Source organism: Aotus nancymaae, unplaced genomic scaffold (assembly GCF_030222135.1).
Source record: "Aotus nancymaae isolate 86718 unplaced genomic scaffold, 86718_ANA_hifiasm-v0.15.2.pri h1tg000048l, whole genome shotgun sequence".
Taxonomy (NCBI): Eukaryota; Metazoa; Chordata; class Mammalia; order Primates; family Aotidae; genus Aotus; species Aotus nancymaae.
The window spans coordinates 5,620,697-5,634,152 of NW_026988462.1; the positions used below are offsets into that span (position 1 = coordinate 5,620,697).

The following is a 13,456-nucleotide window of genomic DNA, read 5'->3' on the forward strand; positions in this document are numbered from 1 at the left end:
TAGGCTATTAGTAATTAAGGTTTTGGGGAGTCAAAAGTTATATGTGGGTTTTTGGTTACATGGGGGAGGGTAGCGCCCCAACCCCTGCATTGTTCAAGAGTCCATTTTATATTCTTCTCTGTCCTTCTTGGTGCACAAATCCAAATGAGTAGCTTTAGACGCTCCCTTTGTTAAGCTGTCTTATTCCTTAGTCTTGCAAGTGGTTCTTCGAGCTTGGAAGCAAGAGAGAGCTATGTCATCTCTTGTGGGAGATGAGGTTTAATTGTTTAGAAGAAAGTACTTGATTTGTACAGGCACTAATTAATGTCCAGATCTTTTTTTTCTTTTCTTTCTTTTTTTTTGTTATTTTGAGACAGGGTCTCACTCTGTCATCCAGGCTAGAGTGCAGTGACAGGATCATGGCTCACAGCAGCCTTGACTTTCCAGGCTCAGGTAGTTTTCCCACCTCAGCCTCCTGAGTAGCTGGGACTACAGGTATGCGCCACCATGCCTGGCTAGTTGTTTTTTTATGTTTTTGTCGAGACAGGGTTTTGCCATGTCACCCAGGCTGGTCTCAAACTCCTGGGTTCAAGTGATCTTCCTGCCTCAGCGTCCCAAAGTGTTGGGATTACAGGTATGAGCCACAGCTCCCAGCCAATGGCCTGATTTTCAGAGGAGAATCAACATCATACACTAATGGGTTCAGAAGGACAGTGAGCTCTGCATCTAGTAGGTGGCCATGCGGGCCTTGCTGACCACATAGTATGGCATCTCTGGCCAGTCCTAAGATCCTTCACTTGCTAGTTGCAATGAACAATGCTTTAATCTCCTTATGAGTTGGCCACATGACTTGGGCAGCAGAAATAATTAATATCCTACTCAGTCGGGCGTGATGACACGTACCTCTAGTCTCAGCTATGTGAGAGGGTCACTTGAGCCCAGGAGTTTGAGGTTACAATGAGCTATGATTATGTCACTGCACCTCAGCCTAGATGACAAAGTGAGACCCTGTCCCTTTTTTTTTTTGAGAGGGAGTCTTGCTCTGTTGCCAGGCTGGAGTGCAATGGCGCAATTTCGGCTTACTACAACCTCCACCTCCCGGGTTCAAGCGATTCTCCTGCCTCAGCCTCCTGAGTAGCTGGGATTACAGGTGCCTGGCACCACGCCTTGCTAATTTTTGTATTTTTAATAGAGATGGGGTTTCACCCTGTTGGTCAGGTTGGTCTTGAACTCCTGACTTTGTGATCTGCCTGCCTTAGCCTCCCAAAGTGCTGGGATTACAGGCGTGAGCCACTGCACCTAGCCTGACCCTGTCTCTTTCATTTCTTCATTTTATTCTTTTAGTAAGTTGCATATAAATATGCCAAGTGCATCTTTTTTTAAGAAAGAAGACTAAGATGGTTAGTCATGCACAATGGATATAGATTCTTGGTGCTGGTCATTGTGTGAGAAAGTGCTGGGTAGACGGGATTGTAAGATGAGGGGCCCTGTGAAGAAGTGAAAGGCATGGATTAGCTGGTGGGAGAAAAGGGAGACAGGAAGGCTGGGGATGAAGCAGAGAGGGCTTTGAAACTCCGTGGCGGGAAGTCTCTGTGGTGCCTACAGCATGGAAGGACCCACGTTGACAGGTGTGGAGGGGGCTGGGGAGACCTGGGAGAGAGGTGGCCAGGGTCCACACTGCCTGTCGCTTAGGTTGACATAGAAAGAACAGGTAGTAGAGTGAAGGGGGAAGGGATGAGAAAAATGAGCTTTGAGCATGTTTTAGGAATGGAGGAACGTTAGAGGAGTTATCACAGAAGGTCACAACTTGACAGGTGCTGCCTGAGTTTAACTTACTTGGCCATGGGCCAAGATCAGCTGGGTTGGGACCATGTTGAGAACGCCTGTGGTACGGGTGCTTCACTCTCATGTGAGATTCATTCCAGCACTGTCTGTGCCTGGTGAGCTTTGAACTTTAGGGCATGGAGAATGGCTGTTTTGGACTGCAGAGAAGGGGAGGAGATTGAAGGAATCAGGTGTGTCAGGCTCTCCTTGGAGCCAGGCCATGGGAAACTTTGTAAGGACAGAGGCCCTGGTGAACTTGGAAGGATTTTGTTTCTTTTGGGCATGCAGGTTTTGGGGTCTGAGCAGAATTCCTGGAGAGTTATATGAGAAGATGTGCTGGTGGTGGGCTATACCATTTCTCCCCCTCCCCAGCCCCCTGCCCAGCACTCAGTCACGTACCTTCTAGAAAATGCGCGTTTGCACCTGTGTCTGTCTTTGCACCCTCTTTCTGAAACCCGTTTGCAGAATTCGGGCCTTTAGGAAACCTTTGCTATGGCAGACTTCTTTATATCTGTAAATTATTTAATATTTATATCTGTAACTGAGAATCTGATACCATAGACTCAGAGTGGATTTTGGAGTTTAAAGATGTTAAAACGGGTAATTTTTAGAGAATGTGTTCATTCATGTGACAAATCTGGGTGCCTCTGATGTGCTCAGCCTGTTGTAGGCATGGGCAGCTCAGCAGCAAACAACACAGAAAAACCCCATCCTTGTGGAGCCCAGGTGCGTTTGGGGAAAACATGGTTTAGAGAAAAGTGAAACATAATAGCCTTTCTAACATTGAAAGGTGCTGAGCAGAAAATTTAAGCATGGGCAAGGGCGGAGGGTGAGCCTCCTAGGGTCAGTGTGGCTTTTTCTGGATATACTTTGCAGATTGAAATAACAGGACTTGCTGATGCTTTGATGTGTCCTAATATCTAAGAGTGACAAAGGAGAGATGGCCTGCAGGGTCACCTGAAGGTTTTCTCTTTTTTGGAAAATCTGGGCAAGGGGAAAGATGTGATGGCTGATAGCTGAGAGGGAGAAGCTGGGAGGAATGGGATTTCTTATGGGATGTTAAGGTGTTCTGTTATAGACATTGTTTAGTTTGATATGCTTATCAGACACCCAAGAGAAGGAGGTGTTGAATTAGCAGTTGGTTATGAGTCAGGGGTATTGTATGTGCCCATAGGTACTAGCCAGGTTTTTTAAGCAAAATTATGACCATCATTTCAGAAAACTATTTCATATATATAAAGATGTTGAAAGCTTATCAAGACTAAATTTAGAAAAAAACATACAATACTCTGAGAAATTCTGTGTGCAGTGTCAGGTAGAAAGGAAAATGTTATCCAGTTCTGTCTATAAAACCCCTTTAGGCCAGGTGCAGCGACTCATGCCTGTAATCCCAACACTTTGGGGGGCTGAGATGGGAGGATTACTTGAGGCCAGAAGTTTGAGACCAGCCTGGGCAACATAGTGAGACTTCGTCTTTACAAAAATATACTTTAAAAAAATAGCTGGGCATGGTGGCATGTGCCTTGTTATCCCAGCTACTTGGGAGGTTGAACTGAGAGGATCACTTGAGCTTGGGAGGTTGAGGCTGCAATGAGGTGTGATTGCGCCACTGCACTCCAGCCTGGGTGACAGAGGGAGACACTCTCTCTCTCAAAAAAAGAAAAATCCACTTTATACAAAAATTTCCATGAGGGCATTGCCCACATTTGGAACACTTAACCTTCCATTTACTACATTTATATGGAGACTTGTCTCTGAAGATGGGTTTTGGAGTTTAACTATATTAATCTGGGTATTTTTTTTTTTCTTTTTTTGAGACAGGGTTTCCCTCTGTCACCCAGGCTGGAGTGCAGTGGCACAGTCTCAGCTGACTGCAATTTACGCCTCCTGAGTTCAAGCGATTCTCCCTGCCTTAGCCTCCCAAATAGCTGGGATTATAGGCACCCCCGCCACCTTACCTGGCTAATTTTTGTACTTTTTTTTTTTTTTTTTGGAGACAGAGTCTCGCTCTCTCTTGCCAGGCTGGAGTGCATTGGCGCAGTCTCGGCTCACTGCAACCTCCGACTCCCTGTTTCAAGCAATTCTCCTGTCTCAGCCCTCTGAGTAGCTGGGATTACAGGTACACACCACCATGCCCAGCTAATTTTTGTATTTTTAGTAGAGATGGGGTTTTACCATGTTGGCCAGGATAGTCTCGAGCTCCTGACCTCATGATCTGCCCACCTCTGCCTCCCAAAGTGCTGGGATTACAGGTGTGAGCCACCGTGCCCAGCCAAATTTTTGTACTTTATTAGTAGAGATGGGGTTTCACCATGTTGGCCAGGCTGGTCTTGAACTCCTGACCTCAAGTGATCCACCCGCCTCAGCCTCCCAAATTGCTGGGATTATAGGCGTTAGCTACCACACCAGGCCACATTTGGGGATTTTTGGAGGATATGTTCATTCATGTGACAAATCTAGGTGCCCTATATGTACCCAGCATTTTGTAGGTATGGATGGCTTGGCAGCAAACAACACAGGAAAACCCCATCCTGTGGAGCCTTAGATGCTCTAGGGGGAAAACATGATTCTAAAAAAAGTGAAATGTAATAGCCTTTCAAATGGTGACAGATGCTACAGAGAAAATTTCAGCGTGGGTAAAGGTAGAGGGTGAGCCCCATGAGAGAGTCAGTGTGCAAAATGGAAACTCAGCATGATTTATTCAATGGAGCTGTTTTGGAGAAAGCCTGGGGCAGACATGGTTGGCTGTGCGCTAACCTTTCTATCGTGGAGGCGTGGGGAGGGGAGAGGCATTCTCAGCTGTTTTCCATAGAAACACAGGAAGGTGAGGAGGAACGGTGGAAACTGAATGAGGAACAAAGGGCGTTCGTGTTTAAAGATACCAGGATTAGAAGTTCAGAGTCTAGGGTGCTCACCAGACAGCAGGTACTATTTAAAATTAGTGTTGAATTCCTGGCACCAGAACTCTAGTCCTTTACTGTTTTGTGGCTCCCAAATAGTGAAAGTTCTTGAAAGAAGCATTAAGCCTATCTACTTAAAGTCCTTTGTATCCATTTCTCTCTCTTTATAGATGTACGGTAGTCTCCCCCATCCGAGGAGGAGGGGGGACTACCATCATCCAAGACCCTGAGTGGCTGCCTAAAGCCATGGATAGTGCTGAACCCTAGTGGTTTTTTTCCCTACTTACACATATCTTTTTTTGTTTGTTTTGTTTTGGAGACATAGTCTTGCTCTGTCACCCAGGCTAGAGTGCAATGGCGTGATCTCAGCTCACTGCAAGTTCTGCTTTGCAGGTTCAAGCAATTCTCCTGTTTCAACCTCCCAAGGAGCTGGGATCACAGGTGCCTGTCACCACACACGGGTAATTTTTGTATTTTTAGTAGAGATGGGGTTTTACCATGTTGGCCAGACTGGTCTTGAACTGCTGACCTTAGGTGATCCACCTGCCTCGGCCTCCCAAAGTTCTGAGATTATAGGCATGAGCCACCGTGCCCGGCCCTACTTACACATATCTATGGTAAAGTTTAATTTATAAATTGAGCACAGTAAGAGAATAACCATGATAATAATAGAATAATTACAACAATATACTCTACTATTTCATGGATAGAAGTTTCACTCTTTTTTTTTTTTTTTTTTTTTTTGTGAGATAGAGTCTTGCTCTGTTGCCAGGTGCAAGGCTGGAGCGCAGTGGCGTAATCTCAGCTCACTGCAACCTCTGCCTCCTGGGTTCAAGCAATTCTCCTGCCTCAGCCTCCTGAGTAGCTGGGACTACAGGCATGCACTACTACACCCAGCTAATTTTTGTATTTTTTAGTAGAGACAGGGTTTCGCCATGTTGGCCAGGATGGTCTCAATATCTTGACCTCATGATCTGCCTGCCTTGGCCTCCCAAAGTGCTGGGATTACAGGTGTGAGCCACCGTGCATGGCCAGAAGGTTCACTCTTAAACCAGATCTCAACAACCTTAGCATATGATTCTTTTTTCTTTTCTTATTGGCTTGAGAACTTTCACCTTTTCGTATAAAGGAAGACCTTTGCGGCTTCTCCTTGGCATATCCAAATGGCTAGCATCCTTATGCTTGCTTTTTGGGGGTCAATATTAAGTAAAATAAGGGTGACTTGAACACCAGTATTGTGATGCCATGACAACAGATCTGATCACCTGGGTGGCTACTAAGTGACTAAGGGTGGGTGGCATCTGCATCATGGAGACGCTGGACAGAGGGAGGATTCCCATCTTGGGTGGATCTGTGGGAGATTTCATCATGCTACTCAGGACAGGCTGTGATTGAGGCCTTAGGCATTATTTCTGGAATTTCCCATTTAATCTTTTCAGTCAGCCATGGGTAGCTCAACCTGTGGAAGGCGAAACCATGGATATGGGGGGATGACTGTAGAGCATCACGAGACACGAGCAAACTCCTTCAGTGGGCTGCCGCAGGGGATTTCACTCAACGTGCCCTTAGCCTTCCTTGTTCTCTAAGCTCTCAACTAAGCTCGCAGCTTTGACCTTCGCCTTCGTGGGTCTGAGCACACAGCTGCTTTCTCACTTGCCTTGTGCATCCCGTGTTTCCAGGGCTAAGTTCAGGAGGTATAGAGCAGACATGACCTTCCCTCCCATGTCTCTTCCTTAAGTATTGTTTATTTCTAATAAAGGTGGAGAAACTTTTCTTCTTTGATAGACTATAATTTTAGGGTTACACAAATGCATGAGCCATTGAAAAAGGTTTTATTGGGCTTGGCTTCTGAAGAATATAAAATATTGAATTTGTCCATTAAAGAGAGAACAATCTTGATTCAATGAGTATCAAGTAATGAAATAATATTTTAGTTCCATCTTGGCCAGTGGTTATAAAAAGGTCAGGAAGAAGGAGGAGAAGAGAAATAGAAGGGGCCTCAAGGAATTAAGGAGACAGAGAGAGAGCTGAAAGGGAAAAAAAGGAGAGAGGGAAAGGGAAAGTGAGGGGATTTACCAAAGATGGTTAGATTTTATTTCCTCCTCTGCTTGTAGATATAGGGAACATGAAGCTCGTAGAAACTGAGTACTTTGGTCAGTGTCACAGAGATGTGGAGCTGGGACCTGGGTTTTCCCCCTTATAACACATTAAGAAACCACTGTTGGCTGAGTTTGGTTGCTCATGCCTGGAGTCCCAGAACTTTGGGAGGCCGAAGTGGGAGGATCATTTGAGCCCAGGAGTTTGATACCATCCTGGGCAACATAGAGAGACCCAGTCTCTCTCTCTCTCTCTTTTTTTTTTTGAGATGGTTGCTCTTGTTGCCCAGGCTGGAGTGCAATGATGCAACCTCGGCTCACTGCAACCTCCGCCTCCCAGGTTCAAGCAATTCTCCTGCCTCAGCCTCCTGAGTAGCTGGGATTACAGGCATGTATCACCATGCCTGGCTAATTTTGTATTTTTAGTAGAGACGGGGTTTCTCCATATTGGCCAGGCTGGTCTTGAACTCTTAACCTCAGGTGATTCACCTGCCTCAGCCTCCCAAAATGCTGGAATTACAGGTGTGAGCCACTGCGTCTGGCCGAGAGACCCAGTCCCTACCAAAAATAAAAAAAAATTAGCCGGGCACAGTGGCATGTCCCTCTATACTCCTAGCTACTTGGGAAGTAGAGGTGGGAAGATTGCTTGAGTTCAGAAGTTTGAGGCTGCAGTAAACTCTGATTGCTCCACTGTACTCCATCCAGCCTGGGCAACAGAGCAAGATTCCATCTCAAAAAAAAAAAAAGCAAGAAACTGGTATTCAGAACTTTTCAAATCCTTGGGGAAAAAAACAACAAAAACTAAATACAACCACCACCAACAGTAAATAACAAAACTCTCTGCTAACCCTTGTCTAAGACTCCTGCTTGCTGGAAATGGTGCTGGGCGTTGTGATCCTGGGTGGAGAATGTCTCCTGAATCGCTGAAGCTGATGGCTTCCTGGTTTTAGCTTCCACTGAAAATGTTTTCTAACCCCATTGTTCTTTATCTGAGAGCTTTTTCCTTCTTCCCCCGTTTATGTCTCAGTAAGGATTCGTGGATTCTTCTGTTATTCAGTGTGTTAGAATTTGTGGCTGTCCTGATGTATTTGGATGCTTCCATTATCACAGACTTGTCTACTGGGACTCGGTCAAGCTGGCTTCTCTGTTCTTTGGGCCCATCCTCTTGATTCCTTGAATGTTTCCATGATATCTCATGGCCCATCTTGTACTTTGTCTGCCCCAGCCTTGGAATCAGCAATTTCTTCAAGGAGCCCTGGTTCCTTTTAGGGGAGGAATATCCATTTATACACTCTCTGCAAGGCCAGGCACCAAGACTCTACCTTCCAACCAACAATCCACTCCAACCACAAGGAAGACACCCCGGATGGGTGCTGCGTGAATTTCCTGGGGTGCACAATAGTCGGGGTTAGAATTTGCAGAGAGTGTATAAATGGACATACCACTGTGGGTATTGGAAACTAGGATCTGGGCACCAGCATGCTCTCAGCTCCTGGTGTGCCACTGCTTCTGGGGCCTCTCTGTGGATAGAGCTAGGGAGTGTGTGTGTGTGTGTGTGTGTGTGTGTCTGTGTGTGTGTGTATGTACATTCACATGTTAATTTTTCTCTCTTTCTCTAGCTCTGTCTATTCATATCTCTATGTCTGTCTGTAGCTGTATATGTTTTAAAGGTAAGTTTAAGGAAAACCCATGGAGGTAGGGGTCTGCTTAAACACAGATGTGTAATTCTGGGTATATGTCTCTTCTTTTCTCTTGTTAACAGGTGGCTCAATCCCTTGTTTAAAATTGGCCATAAGCGGAGATTAGAGGAAGATGACATGTATTCAGTGCTGCCGGAAGTCCGCTCCCAGCACCTTGGAGAGGAGTTACAAGGGTGAGTGGGAGGCAAAGTGGGCGCCAAGGAAGCGTGAGAGCGTCTGTGTGTGGGGAGTGGGTTTTGCCTTCCTGAGTCCTGTCTGGAGCCTCCGTTTACCCTTAAGGTGAACAATGTCACCTTCCTGAGGCTGTCCATGGGCTCAGCCTACCGTGATGGCCTGGGGGACACTCCTACTTCCTGTGCCTCTGTAGAGGTGTGGGGAGCCAGCACCAAAGGCCGGAGATGGCTGAGGTCAGTCCCTGGAAGTGGAAGTGGAATGGCTGGAGGAGCCTGTTCGGCTTATCTGTGCTCCAGAGGGAGCTTCATTCCAGCAAAGCTTGGCAGTAACTTGTTTCCCCAGTCTTCCCCTCAAGGCCTGTTTTTCTGATGGTACAGATTCTATACCATGCATCCCTTTCAGGAGCCCTGGGAGCAATTAGCAGCATTTATGAGATAGTGGCAAAATGCCCTGTCTTAAATGCCTACCTGTCACTCCGCCACCTCCCCTGTTTTACACTGTGGCAGGGTGCACTCTTATTGACAAAGCTTTTTCCTCATTGTAGGTTCTGGGATAAAGAAGTTTTAAGAGCTGAGAATGACGCACAGAAGCCTTCTTTAACACGAGCAATCATAAAGTGTTACTGGAAATCTTATTTGGTTTTGGGAATTTTTACATTAATTGAGGTAAAAGCTTTACATACTGTGAATTGTTTTTCAGGACACACAGAGTAAATGTGCTCGCCATTGATTGGTGCCATAATGGATGGGGGAACAGAAGGGAGACGTGGCCAGATGGGGTTTGAAGGTATTTTAAGGTCTAAGGATTAAACATGTCTAGGAAGCATTAGGTAGTTAGTTCAGTGAGTATATTTATCCGGGTGACTACTTAAGTGACTGAAGCTCAGGGTCATTATTGCTTTACGTGTAACCAATTAAAATACAGTGTCAAGAAAGAAGAGCATTTTATTCTATGGTAAGACAATATTGGTACTCAGTAAATGTTCTTTTTTTTTTTTTTTTTTTTTGAGACGGAGCCTCCTTCTGTCATCCAGGTGCTGGAGCGCAGTGGCATAATCCTGGCTCACTGCAACCTCTGCCTCCCGGGTTCAAGTGATTCTCCTACCTCAGCCTCCTGAGTAGCTGGGATTATAGGCACACACCACCATGCCCGGCTAATTTTTGTATTTTTGGTTTTTTTTTGAGACAAGAGTCTCACTCACTTGCCTAGGCTGGAGTGCTGTGGTGTGATCTCTGCCTCCCGGGTTCAAGCAATTCTCCTGCCTCAGCCTCCTGAGTAGCTGGGACTACAGGCATGTGCCACCACGCCAGGCTAATTTTTTTGTATTTTTAGTAGAGACAGGGTTTCACCATGGTTGGCCAGGCTGGTCTGGAACTCCTGACTTCGTGATCCGCCTGCCTCGGCCTCCCAAAGTGCTGTGATTACAGGCGTGAGCCACTACACCTGGCCAAGTAAATGTTTTAAATGCTAAGAATCACCCCTGGTCAAAAGAGGATCCTACAGCCTCAAGGAGTATGTGCCTTGTGGTTTGGAGGAAGTGATTTTGGATCAGAGCCCAGAATAATGTAAGACATTTTACAGGTGCTCAACAAATCATTGTTCACCAAGCCAAATCTGATAAATGCTCTCCTGGGGAGGTATTGTCACCTCTCTCCTCTCAGGGAAACAGAACTGAGGGCCTTGCTGTTGGTGGTGCCCCAGAGGCTGGAGCTGGCTGAAGCCCCCAAGAGCTACCCCCTCCTAGGGGGCCGAGGTGCTGGGAGCCAAAACCCCCTCTGGGAAGAAGGTCCGACTACTGTGCACCCCAGGAAATTCACACAGCACCCATCCTGGGTGTCTTCCTTGTGGTTGGTGTGGATTGTTGGTTGGAAGGTAGAGTCTTGGTGCCTGGCCTTGCAGAGAGTGTATAAATGGACATTCCATGAAAAATCAAAGGCAGAGATCCAGGAGGGCCATGACCTCCGTTGCTGCCAAGGGCCTCTGTCGAGATCCTGCAGCAAGCCAGTGTTCTGCCTGGGCACAGTGCCAGGTGGCCTGCCTGTTCTGGTCTGCAGCCTGCTAGAGGGGATGCAGAGGGTCCCGCTGGGTGACTTGTGCCCTCTGTGCCATGAGAGTAGCATGGGTGGACGTTGCCATTGCTACAAAAGGGTGGCTTTAAATGCAGGGTGGGGAGTTGTCCTGGTGCATTTTTTGGGAGTGAGGTTGGTTTGTATGTGGGGGCTGTAGCTCCTGTTGAATATGCCTTTTTTTGTGTGTGGTGGAGCCTTGCTCTGTCACCCAGGCTGGAGTGCAGTAGTGCAATCTCAGCTCACTGCAACCTCTGCCTCCCGGGTTCAAGTGATTCTCCTGCCTCAGCCTCTCGAGTAGTTGGGACTACAGGTGCACACTGCCACACCTGGCTAATTTTTTGTATTTTAGTAGAGATGGGATTTCACCGTGTTCCCAGGCTGGTCTCAAATTCCTAAGCTCAGGCAATCTGCCCGCCTCAGCCTCCCAAAGTGCTAGGATTATAGGTGTGAGCCAACATGCCGGCCTGAACGTGCTTTTTGTTACGGAGGGCACAGTGGGCAGTGGGAGGCAGGTAGGTGAGCTCTGCCCTACACCTGGGGAATCTGTCAGAAAACCGGTAACTGGATGGTCCTGGGAGATGGATGGTCTCATTGGTGACAAAGATGTGTTGACCAGGGTGCCAGGTGGTGAATGCCACCTTTGAGAGGATACCTGCCCCCCCGATGCTGCTGTGGCTTTGTGGAGGATGAGGTGGACCTGCAGAATAACCAGTGGAACTGACTTGACTGGGGAAGAGGGTGTCAGAGTCTCAGGTTCTCCCAGTCCGTCTTTAACCTGTGCGGGGGTGTCCCAGCGATGATGTTCCCACATGGCCCCAGTACATCTCAATTGGAGAGAAATGGAATGACAAGTTGGTGTCAGTATGGCCAGTGTGTACAGGATGTCCTGGCCCAACTTCAGAGAAGTTGTCCGGTAGCCATGGAGCCTCTGTAAATGCCGAAGACTCAGGCCAGGTGTCTGGTTAGGTGTGGTAGGAATGAGTGGCCTCACATAGGTTTCGAGGCAGACCTCCCGCAGCTACTTCCATTTCTCTAGTTTCCCTGTGTTACCAGCTGCTTATGAAATTGAAAACAAGATGATTTAGAAGGAACTCAGCTTGTGGTGCTCAGGGCTGTCTGTGCTGTCATGGGCTGCCAGCCACTTGGGGTGGGTTCTCTAACCCGCAGATGGTGATAGACTAGAATGAGATTTGATAAGCTTTTGGGAGAAGCAGGCACAGGAGTAGAGGCTGCGGCAACTCGAGTTTCTCCTGAGACTTGAGGACAGGTCCTGCTCTGGTGCCGGGAGCGTGGGAATCCTTACTGCTGGTGGGCATGTGGGGAGACGCCCGGATCGAGGGGAGCTTAGTACAGGTATAGTTGGTGCAGTGCTGGTCTTTCTTTTAGGGGGATGGTTATTGGGGAGTCACGGCAGAAGAGTAGGGAGTGGAGGACCTGGCAGATATGGGGGCTCATGCTCAGTCCTAGCAGCAGTGCTGTAGAAGCAGCAGCAGGACCAGTAGTGGTTGGTACTCAGTAGTAGTAGCAGCAGCAGTGCTAGTAGCAAGCAGTTATAGTAATGATGACAGTGAGTACTTGAAAAACACTAGGTACCAGGAACTGCTATGAGTACTTTATGTATATGTTACTTTTATTCTTTTGGTTGACTTAGTAAGGTAGAAGGTAGTCTTCTTTTTTTTTTGTTTTGAAATAGGGTCTCACTCTGTTGCCCAGGCTGGAGTGCAGTGGTGCGATCTCAGCTCACTGCAGCCTTGGCCTCCTGGGCTCAAGCAATCCTCCTGAGTAGCTGGGACCACACGTGTGCGCCACCATGCCTGGTTAATTTTTGTATTTTTTGTTTTGCTACGTTGCCCAGGTTGGTCCTGAACTCCTGGGCTCAAATAGTCCTCCCGCCTTGGCCTCTCAAAGTGCTGGGATTACAGGCATGAATCACCATGCTCAGTCAGAAGGCAGTCTTTTTACCCCTACTTTCGGGAAGAGGACACTGGGTGCCATGTAGTTATGTAATGTGCCCAGGGCTACACGAAGCGTAAGTGACAAAGCCCAGATCTAGTCTCAGGCGTGCTGACTTAGGACCCTAACCATCTCCAGACTCTCATAAAGGTGTCTTGAGAACTCTGTATTCAGGGTCTTTAGCACATGCTTCTTGAACTTGGCCTAGGGATGAGTCAGATGCTAAGAGCTTCCCAGAGCAGTGGAGCATGGCTGTGGGAAATCAGATTGAGGATTATAAGTTACCCTAGGTTCCTACATCCCTTGGGGCTGGAAAGGTGACATTCTAGAGAGTGGCTGGGGTGCTGGCCAGGTCACCAAGGTACCTTCAGGTTAACAGGAACCCTTTTTTAAAAAAAAAATTTTTGTTTGAGGAGGGGTCTCACTCCATCACTCAGGCTGGAGTCCAGTGGTGTGATCTCAGCTCACTGCAACCTCCATCTCCCCGGACTCTAGCAATCCTCCTGCCTCAGCCTCCTGAGTAGCTGTGACTATAGGCATGCACCACACCTGGCTTATTTTTTGTATTTTTAGTAGAGATGACATTTTACCACATTGCCCAGGCTGGTCTAGAACTCATGAGCTCAAGCTATCGGCACACCTTGCTCTCCCAAAGTGCTGGGATTATAGGCGTGAGTCACTGTGTCTGGCTGACCAAGAATCCTTTAGAAAACCAAGCTCCACGTCCATGCTGTGAAGACACCATTCCCAGTTGTCTCCTC

The 13,456-nt window shown here is 47.3% G+C and overlaps 1 protein-coding gene across 3 annotated transcripts in view; it reads left to right on the forward strand.

Annotated features, from left to right (window-relative positions):
* Positions 1-13,456, forward strand: part of ABCC4 (ATP binding cassette subfamily C member 4 (PEL blood group)) — a 280,167-nt gene that overhangs the window by 39,145 nt on the left and 227,566 nt on the right. For all 3 annotated transcript variants that reach the window (XM_021667906.2, XM_064362233.1, XM_021667907.2), the window contains exons 2-3: positions 8,562-8,672; positions 9,218-9,338. In XM_021667906.2, the coding sequence (XP_021523581.1) occupies positions 8,562-8,672; positions 9,218-9,338 (232 nt within the window). The remainder of the gene's footprint in view (positions 1-8,561; positions 8,673-9,217; positions 9,339-13,456) is intronic.